The sequence below is a fragment of the Patiria miniata genome, unplaced genomic scaffold (assembly GCF_015706575.1).
Source record: "Patiria miniata isolate m_02_andy unplaced genomic scaffold, ASM1570657v1 HiC_scaffold_16, whole genome shotgun sequence".
Classification (NCBI taxonomy): domain Eukaryota; kingdom Metazoa; phylum Echinodermata; class Asteroidea; order Valvatida; family Asterinidae; genus Patiria; species Patiria miniata.
In genome coordinates, this window is record NW_024037054.1 from 4,610,562 (window position 1) to 4,628,945 (window position 18,384).

The 18,384-nt window shown below is 40.1% G+C and overlaps 1 protein-coding gene across 5 annotated transcripts in view; it reads right to left on the bottom strand.

Moving 5' to 3' along the window:
* Positions 1–18,384, bottom strand: part of LOC119722725 (collagen alpha-1(I) chain-like) — a 56,032-nt gene that overhangs the window by 13,047 nt on the left and 24,601 nt on the right. For all 5 annotated transcript variants that reach the window (XM_038192999.1, XM_038192998.1, XM_038192997.1 and 2 more), the window contains 20 exons: positions 18,291–18,362; positions 17,703–17,801; positions 17,104–17,148; positions 16,449–16,691; positions 15,301–15,363; positions 14,018–14,062; positions 13,153–13,257; positions 12,453–12,509; positions 11,830–11,985; positions 11,348–11,383; positions 10,567–10,611; positions 9,311–9,454; positions 7,814–7,897; positions 6,383–6,490; positions 5,268–5,348; positions 4,034–4,150; positions 3,003–3,065; positions 2,790–2,813; positions 1,560–1,640; positions 748–826 (listed from right to left, as the gene is read on the bottom strand). In XM_038192999.1, the coding sequence (XP_038048927.1) occupies positions 748–826; positions 1,560–1,640; positions 2,790–2,813; positions 3,003–3,065; positions 4,034–4,150; positions 5,268–5,348; positions 6,383–6,490; positions 7,814–7,897; positions 9,311–9,454; positions 10,567–10,611; positions 11,348–11,383; positions 11,830–11,985; positions 12,453–12,509; positions 13,153–13,257; positions 14,018–14,062; positions 15,301–15,363; positions 16,449–16,691; positions 17,104–17,148; positions 17,703–17,801; positions 18,291–18,362 (1,747 nt within the window). The remainder of the gene's footprint in view (positions 1–747; positions 827–1,559; positions 1,641–2,789; positions 2,814–3,002; positions 3,066–4,033; positions 4,151–5,267; positions 5,349–6,382; positions 6,491–7,813; positions 7,898–9,310; positions 9,455–10,566; positions 10,612–11,347; positions 11,384–11,829; positions 11,986–12,452; positions 12,510–13,152; positions 13,258–14,017; positions 14,063–15,300; positions 15,364–16,448; positions 16,692–17,103; positions 17,149–17,702; positions 17,802–18,290; positions 18,363–18,384) is intronic.

The following is an 18,384-nucleotide window of genomic DNA, read 5'->3' on the forward strand; positions in this document are numbered from 1 at the left end:
AACAGAAACAAGGGATACTTTCATGCCATTGGCACTTTACGTCTGATGCCCAAGAGTAGACGCTACAGGTTCGTGCACGTTCCAAAGAAAAACAGTTTTGTATACTCTGCACCATATGTGTGCAAAACAAACGCAGTGTGCTCCAATGCAATGTGCTAATTCATATCTTAAGCAGAAATCAGAGGGTGGTAACCAACCATAAGCAATAATATTATTTGTTAAGCAAATTGGCCTCTGGTTATTTTTAACCAGTTCGCGCCGGAGGCCGTGATAACACGCACTGGCTGTTTTTGTACCCGGCTGAATGATTAAGAACTCAATATTTCCTCGACTTGCCTCCGGGTGACGTCTAAACACACTAATCCCTCGTGCCTTTTATACACACACACAAAGTCTGTGTTGTCTGTGGAGGCGGACCGTGTGCTGACCGTTGTGTGGGCCGTTGTGGATGGCCTATTGTTGTACAATTTACGTTCCAGTGCACACCCAGAGTTTTGAAACATATGAGGTTTAGGCAAGAAATATTGTACAAATACAGTTGAAATCACTTTTGCGAATCAGAATTTGTGGCATTTGGCTGTATATCAGAAGTTGGCTGGGAAATTTTGCCTTTTGAAAATTTTGAAATTTTCGGCCAAAAAAACCCTGGCATGAAGTGGTTAAGTTGATGTAGCCAATGATGTCATTGAGCATGCAAGAAGGTGTGGCCTGTTGCCATAGCTAGTCAGGTTATGTTGTTATGGATACCTGGAACTCCCTGTGGCCCTGCTGGTCCTCGTTTCCCTGAAAGTCCACGTTCGCCTGAATCTCCCTTTTCACCCTTTATCTAAAAGAAAAAAAAAAACATCACAATTCAAAATTTACTGATATTGCTTGACAGTGGATTGAACAGAATCATTAAGATTATTGCAATTTTATTCTTCATGTATCATTTATATACAAAATAAAAAATCTCTTCTTGAACATATCTCGACAAAATCAGTTCAACACCTTTTTTTGTTCAATACAATCTCCAATTGTGGGCTTTCTTATTTTGACACCAGGCCTATAAAAATACTTTTGGTCTCGTAAACATTTTGAGCTACTTGTCCTATAATCAAGAAAATTGGAGTCCTGCCCTGAATATGTTTAATATGTCCCTGGCAACAATAAAATAGAATATCAGAAGGAGTGACAAAAATGGATTTGATGACTAAGCAAGCTTCAGAAAGACATTCTGAAAGAATATTTGGCAAACTTCAATTAGAAGATTGAAATAAAACACTTTTGACCAGTTCACGTCGGATGACCTGTATACTTGCAAAGGTTTTGCGGTATTCGTAATGGTATATCTGTCGGTGTATCTGTCAGCGACCCGATCGCAGCGAGCGAGTCCGGAAATATCAGGGTGTGCTACCCGCAAATGGCGGCCTGAACCCGTCTGGCATCGAGGTTCGTGAAAAACAATCCCGCGCCTGGGTTCAATCGATGTCAAAATAATCCCGGCGCAAACTGGTTAAATAGCATTAGCTTACTATCGTTAATATTGACACAAATATATTTGTAATACTTTCACGTACCCCAAGGGCTATGGGAGTATCTGTCCCATCTGTCCCATAGATAGCAGGCTCTCCTTTCTCACCCTTCATACCCTGCTCTCCCTGTAAAAACAAATGGTACAGTCCATGATGAATCTTAAAATACCGACATTTTAAATGCAAAATTTGAAAACAAGACCGTAAAATGACTTTGTAAGTTTGACAAAATGTTCGACAAAATGATCAAAACTTGCATGATGAAAACCCAGAAATGACAAGTACAGATGTTCAAAATGTGAACACCATTTTTTACCGATTGCTTTTGTAAGGCGTTCAGGCAAAATGAGACAGAACCGGGCAGAGGTTAAAATGAGAGTTAGTGGGTATTAGGAAAGAGAATACAATTCTCCTTACAATACTGTTTGTTGCACTTCAATCGGACAATTTCGTTGACAAGTTATGACTGTTTAAAGTTTGCGTTTATCGACAAGTAAAACACTGAGAGATATGCCTTTAAAGTTGTGAGTTTTGTATTTGTGAAAATGAAAGATGCCAATTGTTTTTTCCTTCGAAAGTATTTTATTCCATGATTTTTATACTATTTCTTTAAAATATGTGTAGAAGATATATCAAAGATTACAACTGTTAATAAATCCGAAAATCTGAAGAAAAAAAATTATCCCCCCCCAAGGGCCATATTCATGAGTTAGCCATTTTTGTCGAGTTCCCTGAATTTATTTCATTAATTGTTAACTGTTGAATGGGATGGCGCCAGACTTTTTATGCAGGCATAATATTTTACTGTCATTTTTAAATCTGGCTTTAAACATTATGGAACGATTAATTACAAATTTGAAATTATTCATTGAAACAGACTGGAATTAATTAGTAATTAACTTGCTTTCATTTCTCTAAACAAGTTCCAAAAATCAAGATTTTACCTCACTCTCAATCCAATATGGCCGACTCGTGAATAAGGCCCATTTGATTTTTTTTTTGCATTTTTCTCCAGTTCCATCTCATTTTGCCAGAATGCTGACATTTGTTATCAATCAGTTTAGGTAGATAGTGCGATATCCATTGACTTATTATAGGTTGTTAAATGTTAATGCAACAATGTGATTTACTGTAGAAAACAAATTCACATTGTCAGCTGTTTGTGTCAATTCATAGTTCATGTTGCCTGCATAAATACACAATATTAATAGAAGTTCATTGTTTTATAAAGCTGAGTTTGATCAATTTGGATCGATAAAACTGACAGCATCTTACCTTTCCACCTTGAAGGCCTATACCCTGGGGAAAAAAGAAGAAGAAAATCAAGGTAATTTTCTGTTACAATGCAGTATTGAAAATATAAAAGCCAAATGCATGGTTTTAGATCAAAAAAAATATCATAATTTCTTTGTAGGCGACTCAATCAAACATGGGAAAAGGATATAAACAAATGTAACAAATGCCATCATTATTTTGACTCTAACTCACTGGTCGGCCATTAATTCCCGGTGGTCCCTGCAAACCAGGTGGTCCACTGTCACCATGGCTACCCTGTAAAGTAACCAATCAAAAACAGCGTTTTTTTTACAATCAGCTTTTCTTGACCAAAAACCACAAACAAAAAGTACACTTGGGAAAGGCACATATGGAACACTGGGATAAAGTTGTTATAAATGGTACAATTAAAAAAAATGTGTAAGTGGGCGACATATATCTGATAACACTTCACGAAGCCTTTTTTTTTACTTGCATTACAATTTTGCATTAGGGTACAGTGGAATCCAGCTACTAGAATTAGAAGCTTTTACTGTGGTAGTTTCAGGTTCAGGCGCGCGCATACTGCATGCGTTCTTGAAGACAGGGCGCTAAGTGCATTTTGGTATTTTCATTGGTCGAAGAAGCCCATATTGCGTGTGTAATTCCTGAGCCTGATTGCGCGAACCTTGCACCACCACAGAAAATGGCTGCCACCAGATTTGTCTGTATCTTAAAAATTAGTACTGACTGGTCTTTGTTCACAGAAATAATATGAACTTTTACGTCATGCACTCCACCAAGGCACTTCCCCCCCCCCCCACCACCAACGAAAACAAGTAGAAAGAGCACTTTGTACATCAAAAAGCCAAAAAACCCCAAACATTTGACTAGTGAGGTTTTGTGCTAACAACATTTTGAAAAAATCTCATTTGAGAAGATGTATGGTTCTGAAAAGAACTAGATGGTTGTGAAACTCGACGTTTCGATCAGTATGCTCTGATCGTCTTCAGGAGACTTCTCCTCAATCAGAGGACACTGATCGGAACGTCAAGTTTCACAACCAACCGCTTCTTTCCAGAACCACACATGTTCTCAAAGAAGATTCTTCCACGTGGTGTTACCGCAAACTTTCACAAGTCTACACTACCGCTAGGCAGAGTTTCAAATCTTACATACCATTTAACATGTCTACACATAATGTGTTGACCACAGATACAAATTCAAAGCGAATTTACAAAATGGAATTCTGCTGACTGGCTTACCGGTCTTCCAGGAATACCGAAGTGCCCCTTGGGTCCTCGTGGTCCTCTAGGGCCACGCATTCCCTTGTACAACAACATCGTGGTGTCGTCAGGAACGTATGGGTCTCCCTTCGGGCCCTGCAAGATAGCATGTACAAATACAGCGTGTTACATTGGAATTGGAACCAGGGGTGGATCCAGGATTTCCCAAAACGGGGAGGAACCTGTACAGGAAGTTTTGTTGTGACACACTAACACGCGAAGCTCTCTGCATTTCAGAGCAAATCTGGGGAACTCTGAGGAAGATTTTTCAACAAAACACAGAGGAGATTAACAATATTTTTAAAAATAAATATAGAATAAACATTTCACAAGCATTACAACTTCCTGAACTGGAAAGGTATGGATTGAAAGTTTAAAGTTTCAAGTGAAGAAGTAAGTCAGAGAACAAAATAATTTTTGATTCTTATCACATGCATTTCCAAAATTAGGGTCAGAGGTCGTTTTTTTTTTGGTTTTGCCAAAAAAAAAACTGTGTGCTGATTGAATGGAGCATAAAAGAGCATGCAAGGAGTCGTACATATTTTGTGCCTGGATAATTTTCATTCGTGCCATGAAAGTTATCAAAACTTTTTGATACAAATTTGCCTAACCTAATTATGCAAATACACGTAAGGTGGATGATTCTTTAAAATAATGAAGAATTTAAGTCGTCCACGCCACTATGCTCAATGACAATGTTAGTAATACGGCATGGGGGAAGGAATAGCCACTGGCCAGCACTTGACTGGCTGTATATCATGTCGCGCTTTTAAAAGCTCTATAATCAAGAACATTTGATTCCTCGCCCTAAATATGTTAGATTTGTCCCTGGCAACAATAAAATAGAATCTCAGAAATGCATTTGGTAACTAAGCAGGAATAAGAAAGTCATTCTGAAAAGAATATTTGGCAAACTTCAATTAGAAGATTGAAATAAAACACGTTTGACCAGTTCATGTCAGATGATGTATATACAAAGGTTCTGCGGTATTCGGAATGAATGACAGATGTCTGCGACCTATTCGTGCTTTGTACGAGTGAGCTAAAACTTTGCATATATAGTTAGTATGAATCTCTCTACACGCACATCAAATTTCATACAATTTGTTCATTGCATTTCCCGAACTACCCTGTCCTTCCAGCTAGGAGATGGTCAATAAACCAGCTCCTGTAGAAGTTCCTTGGGAATGTTCTGAGGATATTCCTGACTCACCTGAGGTCCTCTAGGTCCGGGCAATCCATTCAACCCATCACGTCCTGGGGTACCTTCTGATCCTGTATCACCTTTGAGTCCCTATGGAATCATAATAATCAAAACACAGCGTGAATAGTTTTCTTTAAGGGTCCATGCGATGAAGTTTTCCTAGGAACACATTTTGTGCAACTTTCTACTCCTGTTAAATGTATGAAAACTATTTGACATCCTTATTTTTTTTGATTATTTTTTGATTGTATTTTTATTGAAAAGTGCACTTATTTAAACATTTGAAATATTCCATGCTTCCCAGACAACTGAGGGCGCTGTTGCTGTGATGTCATTCCGGGGAGACACTGTCTAGTTTAGGGATTATCTGTTTAAATTGTGAAATAAAAATTTGCTTATTGAAAACATCTGTGAGAAAGGGTTGCTCATCGGCTAACACCAAAATATCTGAAATTCTAGCAACTTTTGGTGCTAAAATAGCTGTAACATTGAGGTTTCTGTCCGGAATGACCTCACAGTTTTGCTAATGAATATGGAAATTGACATTAGCATAAAAACCAAAAAGGGCACCAAAATATCCTTTAAAATGGCAAAACGAAAATTGAAAATATGGTTTAATGGGACACAAAGGTGCATTTTCAAGGATTGCATTAAAAAAATTACATTGCATGGGACCTTCAAAAAAAAAAAAATTCAGTCAAATAAAAAAATGTAACCGAATAATTCGGGCGATTCACAATGCAGTGCGCCACCAAGAGTTTGCCACGGAGAATTCATTTTTCCCAGTGCATTGTGGGAGATGGTTGACAAATTCACAGGGCGGGACATTTGAAATCGTTAGTTTTTCCGGTCAGTGGTTTCGTAAGCGTATGACTCGAGGCTCTGTTTGCCCATTTCTTTTCTTGTTATCAATATGGTGTTTTTGTAAGGCCGCAGAACGTTATGCCCCAGTCTATAACATATTAGCTCAAGTTGTGTACTGACACTCATTCAAATGGGCCATGTTTTGTCGACCGTAAACTTGAAAAATGGACTCTCCGTGGCAAACTCTTGGTGGCGCACTGCATTGTGAATCGCCCGAATTAATTAATTTGATGAAATGCTTCTTTCTAAAAAGACCTTACCATTTCACCCTTCAGGCCGTCTATTCCGTCTATTCCGGCAGGTCCCCGTTCTCCAGCATCTCCCTTGTCACCATGGAAACCTGGTATTCCGTTCAGACCACCATCACCCTAAGCAAGGAAGAAATGCAATTTTTGTTACGTGAACAATTATTTGGAAATATGTGAAATTACAGAGTCGGTAGTTCTGCTCTGAGACAAAATTTCTTGAGCACAAAAAAAGTTCAGTGTAGCTGTTGAGCAGAAAATATTATGCAATAGGGCTCGCTCACTGACGGTCATCTCTGTAGGAGAACTGCAACTGCGTGTTTTACGCAATCAAGCATGCACTGTGAAGTGTTGAAAATGCTCCAAACACGCACGGTTGTTGCTCAAAATCAGGCATGCAACTTGGAATTTTGGAAAAACAAAGAAATTCTGAACCACACAAGACTTTGTATAGTGTTTTTCAATTTGTTATGGCATTCATGAGAAGTAAAAAACCGAGGAAATCAGCGGATCCGAGGAAAAGTTGCATCCCTGTCGGAATGTGTTGGAAATAGGACGCAGCCGATGCGCGTTATGCAAGTTGACGCTCAAAATGCCGATGCACGTGGATGGTCTGTAGGAAATGACGTCATTTGAATGAGACCCATAATGCAAAACTAACTGGTAACATGCCAAACTAACTGGTAACATGTTCTTGTTAAGCTAATACTTTCGGTGCTTAGTATATTTTCCATGCATAGCAACCCCCATGATATGGGCCTTGGTCACCACCAAGCAAAATGCCTTAACCTAACCCCTAAACAGTCCTAAACCAAATTTGAACAGCTACACACACACAGGCTCAGTATTTACTGGACAGAACCTGCGAAACGTCAACAGGCCTTGTACTGACAACAGTACTAAAACCTGCCAAACTCCAACAGATCAAAACTGTTGAATTTGGATTGATTTGGTATGGATAAGTCTCTGCATTGTTGGGTGACTGGCTAGTGACTGAAACAAGGTGTTGGCAACAGAAAGTCATGAAAGGCATTCATTACTGCACTGTATGTAGGCCAAATGCACTGTAGACTGTATGCAGTGTGCATCCATGTAGTATAAATGTACAGCACAAAGTTGACCAGTGACTACGCTAGGGAACAACCGTGAGCTCACCCATGAAAAAATGCCTGTGCATTCCCCCAAAATGCAACATTTCCACTAGTCTCAAGCCTTTCTTCCCTGAACCTCACAGAATTCAACAGGGCCTCCCTGGGCCTTTGGTACCCAGTCAAACCAAGTCCAACAACATGCTCATAATGTATGGTACTAATCCTGACAAAACCTACTGTCTGAGTTTGATGGGCTTGGGATAGTTCTCTAACTACCCAAAGCTTATCAAACTGTAACAGTGCCTGTGACTGGTTCCCGCTACTGTGTGCTTAGCATGTGGATTTAGCTGGTTACCTTCTGTCCTGTGGGTCCAGGTGGGCCGACTTCACCACGGTCTCCCTTTTCACCCCTCTCAGCCATGTGACCATCCATATCAATCTGTCAAAAAAAACACCAACAATTTGCAACATAAACCATCAAGGCAAAAAACCTAGGGTTAGTTTAAGTCAACATGGACTCCATAGTACTCAATGGTTTCAAAGGAAAAGAGTAAAGGGACCACTGGAAGGGCCCATTGAATGCATCACCAATGGCAATGGTGCCTAACACATCAGAACAAGTGATCTGCGGATCACAGGTGTCGTCTTTTTTTTTTTTTGGGTGCATTTTTAAACAATGACCTCAAATGACCCCTAGATGACCTCCAATTTCTGAAGAGTTGCCGTGAACCCCCATACAAGGATCACTCCACCCAAGCTGCAATGAAATCCGTCAAATTATGTAGACAAAGAACTATTTGAAGCAGATTTGAACAATGACCTCTAATGACCCCTACATGACCTTTGACCTCAGTAATCTGATGAAGAATTGTGTCTTCCCACTCCAGGGTCACTGCATCCAAGTTTTATCAAAATCCATGAAAGCTTGTAGAAGTTATATTTTTTTTCAAAAACTTAACCTAAACTCTAACATGCGTACGGTCAAGCGGGGATACAGTCATACAGAATCTAGGACTGGTACATGTAATTGTCCCCCAAAACTTCCTTTAGAGGACACATCAACTAACTTAGTCATCCTCTACACTGAACTGAAATTGTTATTTTTATTGCAAGCATGAGCAATATGGGGGATTATCTGAAACATGTTTTTGCAAAACAAGGCAACTTTGTCAACAAAACATATTCTCGGCTTCACTACCCTATAACAAGCCATTACCAAAAATATCATCAACTGACATTAACAGTGCTTGTTTAAACACTGCTTTGCCTGATCTGTCCAATGAAACTTAAGTCAAAGAATCATATATATTTTTCTGGCAACTATTTCATTTGTGAAGGTGGAGCCTATTTTCTTTGTTAATTCTGCTTAGTTCCCCTGCTTCCGCAGTGTTGTCAGGTATCATTGGTGGAGCAGATAGGGGAAATATTTGGGGGAATTGTGCCTTTGATGATACAAGCATGGCATTTGGCACACAGTCAGAGAATATCACGAGTAAGATATTTGGCTATATAGGGCCATCGCAGATTTATCCTTTGACAACATAAAAGTACAATAAAAAGCAATTTTCAAAATGTTCAAATGGTTGCCATAGCTCGTTATTCTACCTACATTTTTTTGAAAGGACAAATCTGTGATGGCCCTATAACCAAATATCTTTCTCAAGACATGACATTATCTGACTGTGTGCCAATGTCATGCTTGTATCATCAAAGGCACAATCCCATCACCTATCTCTCGTACTACATACACCATGCATGCAAGAACTTCTGCTCCGTTTTTGTTTTGTTTCATCGTATGTTTACTTGTTAGAGAGAGAGTGTTCCCTTTTATTTCTGCCGATGAAATACTTACCATCATTTCACCAGGAGGGCCAGGTGGGCCAGGCGGTCCCTGTAGCCCTAGGGATCCCATACTGCCATTTTTCCCAGGTGTTCCTGCAGGTCCTTCTGGTCCTACATCGCCTTTAGGTCCTCGCACGCCAATGCCTGGCTCGCCCTGTGTCAGGGGTCAAAGGTTAGGTTTCAGAATCAGGTCAAGCTCATATCTGCCCATAGTTGATTTAAAAAGAGGTTCATCTATCTTCCCGTAGCACCTCTGGAGCTACTTAGCAAACTTTGCTCAGCATAGAAATGGCTTGATAAGCAAAATAACGTTTACCAGCTAAACTGTCATGCAATGTCTATTGCTTTTGACTGGTTACCGGCTGAATATATTTGCTAACCAATATTTTCTGTCTATAGTGGAATCCGGCGACCAGAATTCAAAGCTTTTACTGCGGTGGTGTCACGCTTACGCGCATGCTGCACGTGTTCTTGAAGCAAGGCATGTGTGCTATTTGGTATTCTTATTGGTTAAAGGAGCCTGGAGTGCATGCGTATTACCTGAGCACGACTCATGCCAGCCTGGTGCCACCGCAGAAAATGGCTGCCCCCGGATTTGTCTGTACATATTTTTTCTTGTAAACATTTTCTGCTTAAAGGGTCCTTGAGATGAATTTTTCTTAGAGCACATTTTGTGCAACTTTCTACTCCTCTTAAATGTATGAAAAATATTTGACATCCCTTTTTGGTTAATTTTATTGGAAAGTTCACTTCTTTTAAACATTTACAAAATTGTCCATGCTTTTCAGGACAATTGAGGGCGCTATTGCTCTGATGTCATTCCAGGAATACACTGTTCAGTTTAGGAGGTTTCTGTTCACATTGTGAGCCCAAAATTTACTCCTTGAAAATATTTTTGAGAACTGGTTGCTCATTGGCTTACTGCCATATACTTGCACAACAACGAATCACCAAAGAAAAAATACCCCAAATTCAAGCAACTTTTTGTGCTGAAATCGTTGTAAAATTGAGGTTTCTGCAAAGAATGACATCACAGTTTTGCTCATGAATATGGAAATTCACATCTGCATAAAAACCAAAAAAGCGCCAAAATGCCCTTTCAGATGGCAAAACAAAACTTGAAAAACAAGAGTTAAATTGGACACAAAGATGTATTTTCAAGGATTCATTCACAGAGTCATTCATATTTACAACATCTACAACAATATTCTATAGCACCAACAAACAAATATCGGCTTCATCAAGATAAATTTTTGACAAACATACCTGTTTTCCTTGAGGGCCTTCTCTACCGTCTTTACCATGTTTACCCTGAAAAAAAAAAAAATCTATGGTCTTGAAATTGATCTGTGATCAGGAGGACAATAGATGCCAAACATGTGTACATGTAACATAATTTCAAATTGATGTATTATTTTTACCCGAGTATAAAAAATAGTTAAATAACAGTACTGCCAAACATGTTACTACAATCCTGGCCAAATCTCGCTGGGCCCCGACCCCCCGTCAATGTTGTCTCTCATTGCACGGTGTGTGCTCCATCAGTTGGAGAGAACAACATTGACCAGGGGAACGGGGGAGCGGGTGACCGTGGAAGGCTAAGGTTATTTCCAAGTGTCCCAACCATTTTGGCCGGGATTGTAGCTGTACCAATTATATGTTCTAGTCAACTATTACGTTCCGTAGTTCAAGGTTATCCAATCTGATCCTACTCTATGATCAAATTTTTGGGGGGATTAATTTAATTTTTAAGCAAATATGCCTGCAGAATAAGCTGTTTCATGGTAATATGTGCCATCTTATTCACGGGGCAAAAAAGAACACGCGTTGCTAGACGAGGGCGCATTTTGGAATGACCACATAATGACGTGGAAGCGCCAAAGTTTTCCATCAATGCGTGTAAACTTGCCCCATCAGCAAGATGGCGCATATTATCGTGAAATACCTTATTAGACCTAATGTGAAACTGTGCAAGTTTCAGAGATTTAGCAAGATTTTTTAAACAAAGAGAGTGAAGAATGGCTAAAAAAAACAAAGGTGGTCATACCGATGGGCCTGGTGGTCCAGTGTCTCCTTGAATTCCCTGAGAAAAAAAAGAAAGTAAATTTTCATCAGAATCTCAAAATTTACTTGTTTGTGCCGTACACATCACCAATTTTATTGTGAATGCGCATAACACGTAGACCTTTCTCAGCATACACCACCTTGAAAAACAAAGCATATAACACAACCAAACATGGCGGCATCAATCACAATTGAAACATTATTGTTACTGTCAGATATTGTGTTTTCTATAGGAGGATTTTTTTCTGAAATTTTTTTTAAAAAATAGCGAAGACACATTCAGGAACTTTGCAGGCAAACCAGTACAGTACGCTCACACGCTGTGTGTCCTGTCCACGGAGCTCTCAAAAGCGGTAAAAATGCGCCCTCTTTTGTTGGCACACTGACTGAGCCCATAGGCCACAAACTTATCAATCAACCGCTGTATTACCATGTTGAGAACCAGTATTTGTCCCCTAGTCCTACCTGCATTCCTTTGGGCCCAGCAGGTCCGACGTCGCCCTTCGGCCCTCTCTCCCCTAGTAAACCTATCTCACCACGGTCACCACGCTCACCAGCTGGGCCTGGAGGTCCCTGGGGCCCAGGGGGACCTGGTTCACCGGTGATGAGTTCTCCACCACCCTGGGGAGGGGAATAAAATGGACGACCACTATAATCAGTGAAGGCCACAAATATAATACAAAACTACATGCAGGCTGTTGAACAATGCAGCTTTGAGATGACATCACATGACTTGTGATGACATCATCATGACGTCACATAAATTGTGATGACATTATCATGATGTCACTTGTCCATGCACGACGTTACTATGGGGCTTAAGTCCATGCCAAGTTTCATCAAGATTGAAGTTTGTTTATTGCCAAAAGTGGCACCGAGAATGAAACATGTACAAAGTCTATGGGATTTGTGAGAACAAGAAGAAGAAAAGAAGAAGAAGAAAACAAATCAGAACAAAAACAAAGGCTTTTCTGCAAAGTTTGCAGAAAAGCCACCCCAAAAAAGAGGGATTTTCAACTTTATTTTCCTTACTTAAAATAATAAAATGTCTAAAAATGTTTGATTGATTTGCAAAAAAGTTAACTTACATCAATTGGTGACTTTGTCAAAGGCATAAATCCACTTCCAGTTAGGGCATCTCCATCCTGGATATGATAAAAAATTCAATATACGTTAATTTTGTAAAAGAACATTTAGCAAGTTCTTCAAAAACATTTACTTACAATTACTTCAATTACTTAGAAAAAGGCCTATGAAATTAAACTTCGTTTCCAGTAATGAAAATTTTAATTGTCACATTCTCTTCTCAATAGTCTCATTCCTAGTTTAATAAAGATTGACGATTTGGATACAAAAATGTAAATGTGGAAAAACTAGGCAAAACATTTTTTTTCCCTCAATAAGCCAGTTCGATATTTCAATGACCCGAGGTCATTCAGTATAAAATCGCTAACGTGATTTTACGCGATGTTATGCACACGCCCATTCTGCTGGTAATTTAAACGCAAGCGTCATGCGCCCGCGTTCATGCGCCTTCGAAACGTTCGATTATCCCGAATGACCCATGACCCATATCATTGTGCACATGCGCAGTTGAAATACCAAACTGGCTTATTGAGGCCAATGATCAATTTTTGTCCGTCTTCCCTTGAACGTTTATAATGAGATATACAACGCATTTTTGTCTACCAAAAATGACAACACTCATCTCCCCACATACAACTAGTAGAATTTGGATCCAAGTTGCAGACTTCACAAAACATCAGGGAACTCGTTCAGGAAACTTACTGTGAGCATTTTGGAGATTGCCGTTGGTGTCATTTCCGAGGGCATGATGTACACTTTCCCTGGTGGGCCTGGTGGGCCTTGTGGCCCCGCCATACCGGGGTCTCCCTATGAAAACAGACAAGACGACACATAATTATCTACGCTAACTTCTTGAGGTCGATGTCTGTTTGAGAACAGAACTTAGGGCTTTTCCGCATTATAATTTTTTTTATGAGTTAATTTTTTTTGGGTGATGTAGTCATGTAAATGATAATTTTGTGTACAAAGTGCATTTAATGTAACATTTTGCTTGTAGCCAAAATATGTGATGCGATCAAGCTAAATGAGTCTTTTGTCAACCCTGGTCATTTTTTTTTTTTTACCAGATTTGAAAAGAGCACGATCTCAGCATTACTGCTGTGAAAACCGCATGCTGATACCATCTTTAGTTCAAAAATTATGGAAGTCGAAACACCAAGAGATGTGATGAAGTGATGCGATGAAGTGGCCCTATTTCGGCCTGAATCTCCAAATGAAAGTTCCCGACAAACGACTCATTTAGCTTGATCGCATCACATATATAAAAGTTTAAACATTTAAAAAAAAAATCATTTAATAATCAGTTGATGGCATCATCTTGATGTCATTTCGAACTTTGGAGGTTTCGGAGGTCAGCATATTCGGCATATTTCAGGAAAGGGGAACATATCATGACAGGCACCGATTGCTGTGTACAATACAGTGAGTGAAAAGCATTACTACTTTTCTGTACTTTCTATGCTGTGTTGTCAAAGTTGTCAAATAATTAACTTTGAAGTCAACTTTTACTGCTCATGAAGCAAACTGATATTAAATTGTACACTTTAAAATCCTTCACAAATATTACCTGCATTCCAGCGGGCCCCTCAATACCTGGAACACCAGGCTTCCCCTTGGGAAAAAAAGAGAAGTAAATATGACTTTATTTCAACACTATCAAATTTAATTGCATTTAATCGCATGCAACAGCCAATGCTTCAACATCTTTCTTGTTTTGTTCTGTGCCCAAGTACCACCTCAACAGTTAAAGGTATAGTCCATCATTTGTCATTTGTGCATTTTGTTCGTTTGAAGCAACAAAAGTGCTCAAAATCTAAAGAAGGGTGCTGAACAGCTAACCTGATGAAGTTTCAGCTCAGCTTCAGCTGTATATTTCGAGAAAAACAACATTCTAGGATCTCGATTTCAAATCAAAAGTTGCTGCATCATGTTTTGAATTGGGTCTGAATTCAGCGTCTGAAACACTTCTCACTAGCAAATTGCAGCTACGCGATGTCTCGCACCGATCCCACGAATTATAGCAACCGCACGCCCGTGTGCGTCGTGTCAACGCTTGCGCGCGCTTTGCCGAACAAAAAAACGAACTACTAACGGAAATTTCCAACGGTGCTTCTTAAGACGCACCGTTGGAAAGGCCTTCTTTCGTTGATTTCTTCAAAATGACAGCTTGCCAGAAAGAATAATTTCACAGGGAGTTTAGTCCCCTTACTATCTTTCAACTCAGTATGTTTTTCAACAATAATTACGCCAGTTACTTTTTGGATAGCTGCAAATGATGGACTCCGGCTTTAAGAGTTGGGGGAAAACAGTGGTAGGGACAAATGAATGCATTCCCTACTAGGGTCTGGCACTTGCAGGAATATAATTAATCTTGCGTTTGCCTACTGGTTTTCTGTTCAAATTGTGAACTCAAAATGCTCTCATTGAACAAATTTGTGAGAAAAGTTTGCTCATTGGCTTACTGCCCTGTTCTGACACAACGTGTCACCCAAGAAAAGAAAATTTACGACAGCGAAATGTCCTAAATTCTAGCAACTTTTGGTGCTGAAATACCTGCAACATTGAGGTTTCTGCCTGAAATGACACACTTGTTCATGAATATGGACATTTGCATTGGCATTAAAACAAAACAGATCACCAAAATATACCCTTGAAAATGGCAAAATGAAAATTGAAAATAGGGTTAAATGGGACACAAACGTGCACTGAGAAAAATTATATTGCATGGGAATTTTAAAACAAAAAGTATAGGGCCTACTTCATTCAACTACAGTTTCTTCCAATACTGCCAACGTAATTAAGAGTGGATCATGTCAAACATGTCTTTATGTTTAAAAACCAATAACTTACATTTTCACCAGGAGTTCCTGCAGTTCCATTTCTCCCTGGGGTACCAGGTGGGCCAGCAGGACCCTGAAGACCAAATAAAAATTATGAACAAAAACCTTATTACTTAAAAACTAAGGAGTTATCTTAATAATTATCTGGGCTACGTTGCTGAGCTGTTTATCTACAATAGGCTCATTACATTGAGTATTTGTTGCAGGAATCCCCCTGCGATTAAGTTATCAATGTTGTTCACAAAACTGGACTGTATTTGCCACTAGGGGGTGCTATCTTCCATTTTCTTCTAATCTGGGCCACGTTTTGGCGGCCCTTGAACTGGAACATGTTTCTGACATCACAGCCACGACATAGACATGTTTCCAGTGCACCGCGTAAACAGCTCACTAGAAAAATTATTTGTGATGTCATTTTGTAAACAAACATGGCGGTGAGCAGACCATCATGACCAACATGGGAAGACGAATGTTTTTGGTCAATTTTACACAATTTACAAGCAAAAGTTGGGCAGTTACTTTTCCTTAGGCAAAGTAATTGTTATATATCAACTTTACCCAACCGACAGTACAAACCCACTGTTTAACTCCCTTTTGTGCTAACAAAGTAATGTCATCTGCTAAAACTTGTTTACCTTTCCGCCATCTTGAAACGTAAGTGAACCAATCACAAGTGTTGCTCCAACTTTGGTGGGACAATGATGTCATTTCAGTGTAACCGAAGCGCCAAAACGGTCCTTAACCAGAAACATGTTTACAGTCACAGTGCCCGAATGCGGCCCTCTCTTTTGATTATTTCACAATCCGTACAGGGAAACAGAATGAGTAGCTATTCATAAGAAGGAATTTTGCGTCAGGGTGATGTAAATCAAATTAGGTTTTGCCCTTCACTGACGTATAAACACTGTACACTCAGTGTGTTACCTCCCGAGTGAAAGTTGGAAAAAATCACTCGGGTGGGACTCGAACCCACGACCTCCTGCTTTCTAGTGCAGATGTCTTACCACTCGAGCTAATGGGATCGGTTGGCTGGTTCGAATCTGATGTGCAATGAGTAGCATGAATTTAAAAACTGATATCTTCACTCCTCTTCTTGTTTAATTATTACTTGGGGGGGGGGGCAAAATCCTTGTCAACAAAAATTTCACAAAAGCTCACCTGTATCCCAGGTGGCCCCTGGCTACCGTTCAATCCATCCCGGCAGCTGCAGGGTCCATCTGGCCCAGTGTAGTTCATGGCTACCGTCCCAGGCCGGCCTGGTGTGCCCGGCACCCCTGGCATACCTGGAGGACCAGGAGCCCCCTGGATCCCCTGGGGGCCTTGTGGGCCCGTTAGCCCCATGGGACCCTCTGGACCCACTGGCCCTGGTTGGCCATCTTTGCCCTTCTGGCCTAGCTGCCCCTGAAGAAAAATTTGAACATGAAACAAATTTTGTAGAAACACAGGTCTTAAAACAATTTTTGCACATTCTCAAAGATTTTGGATCCACTTTATAGTCAGGTTTTTGATGCAGGTTTTTGGAAAAGTTTGTGGGTTAAGTCTTAAGTTTGTCATGAGCTAAACACAAAATTCCATCACCCTAATATCACAAATTATTGTTTGCTCTACACAGAGTTAATTTTTTTATGGCTAAGTATGTACCCAGTGCTTAATGATATTTTGTAAGATCAAGCAGCCCCCAAAAGAATGCAACTTTATTCTTTTTATTGCTCTTGCACATCACTGAGAAAAACAGCTCTTTTAAAGTCACATCAGTGAACGGTAAATGCAAGAATCCATTGTACAAATGCATGTTATTAAAAATGTCACCTACCCTGAAATCCTCAAATCCTGATCCTTCAAATAAGTCAAAGAACTCCTGCACAGAAAAAAAACATTGAAACATGAAAGGCAGAATTAAAATGGATGAATTTGTACAGTGTCGGATTTAACGCAAAAAGTAAAAGTACTCTTGAAGGCAAATGTCAGATTAAACGCAGTAAGTAATAGTACTCTTAAAGGGAAACAGCATGAAATTTGAGCTGTACCTTCTACTGAACACACTTTACCAATTATCTAACATTCTCAGTAACTTTACAGTCTATGGTCACATTATGAAGTTCTTGCATTTTTGTAGACCTGTTTGAATTTCAACATGAAAGAAAAGATTTCAGGTAAACGAACAAAACCACAAATTATATTCTTGTTTGGCAATATAAGCATATGGAGGGTGCACTGTTGGATGATGCAGATGGAGCTCCCTAGCTAAGCAGTGGTTCAGAACAGGAACTTGACTGCAGCTACATGTACTGCTATACAATTAAGTCTCGTTGTGACATGGGCTAAGTACCCCAACAACTTTGCTTAGCAATGGAATTCGCATGAAGTGTGAGTTTGTCAGTAGGCAAACATCCACGGATCCAGGGTTCTTACCGGTAGCTCAGCGAGTGGTCCCGTTTCACCTTGCGGCCCTTCGGGTCCTTGGGGTCCCACCGATCCTTGTGGTCCGGGCAACCCAACACCAGCCTCACCCTAAGTGAAAAAGAGGGTCCAGAATTTTAAAAAACATTTCATTTCTGTGCCGATGTTTGGATGCATTTCCTTTAACACAAACACACACACACTGCTTACAATTTTAGGCGTAGGTTCCCTTTGACATGCACTGACTTAAGGCCTTTTCACACTAGACAAAATCTCGGGGGTAGCCCTAGGGTGACGCAGGGCTGAAAATAAGCCACGATTCACACTTCACACTTGACTAAGCCATGATTCACGCTTGGAATTCTCACTCCCCTGTGCTACCACCAAAAGGGTCTTTCCCTGGGGCGATTTTAACCCTGCTTGGGACCAGGGTTGAAAATATTATCCCTAGGGCGACACACTTTAGGTGGGGCGAGAACTGTAGTGTAAAACGAGCAGGGGTGACTTTGCCCCGGGGTGAGCATCAGAAGTTGAAAAAGGCTCCGAAGTTTGATGTAATTGCACACAGCTCATGCTCAAAGCAGAATACACTATAACTACCTTCTCTCCTTTGTCTCCTTGTGGGCCACTTTCTCCTTCGGGTCCAACTGGGCCGATGTCACCCTGGTCACCCTACAAAAAAAAATCAATTACG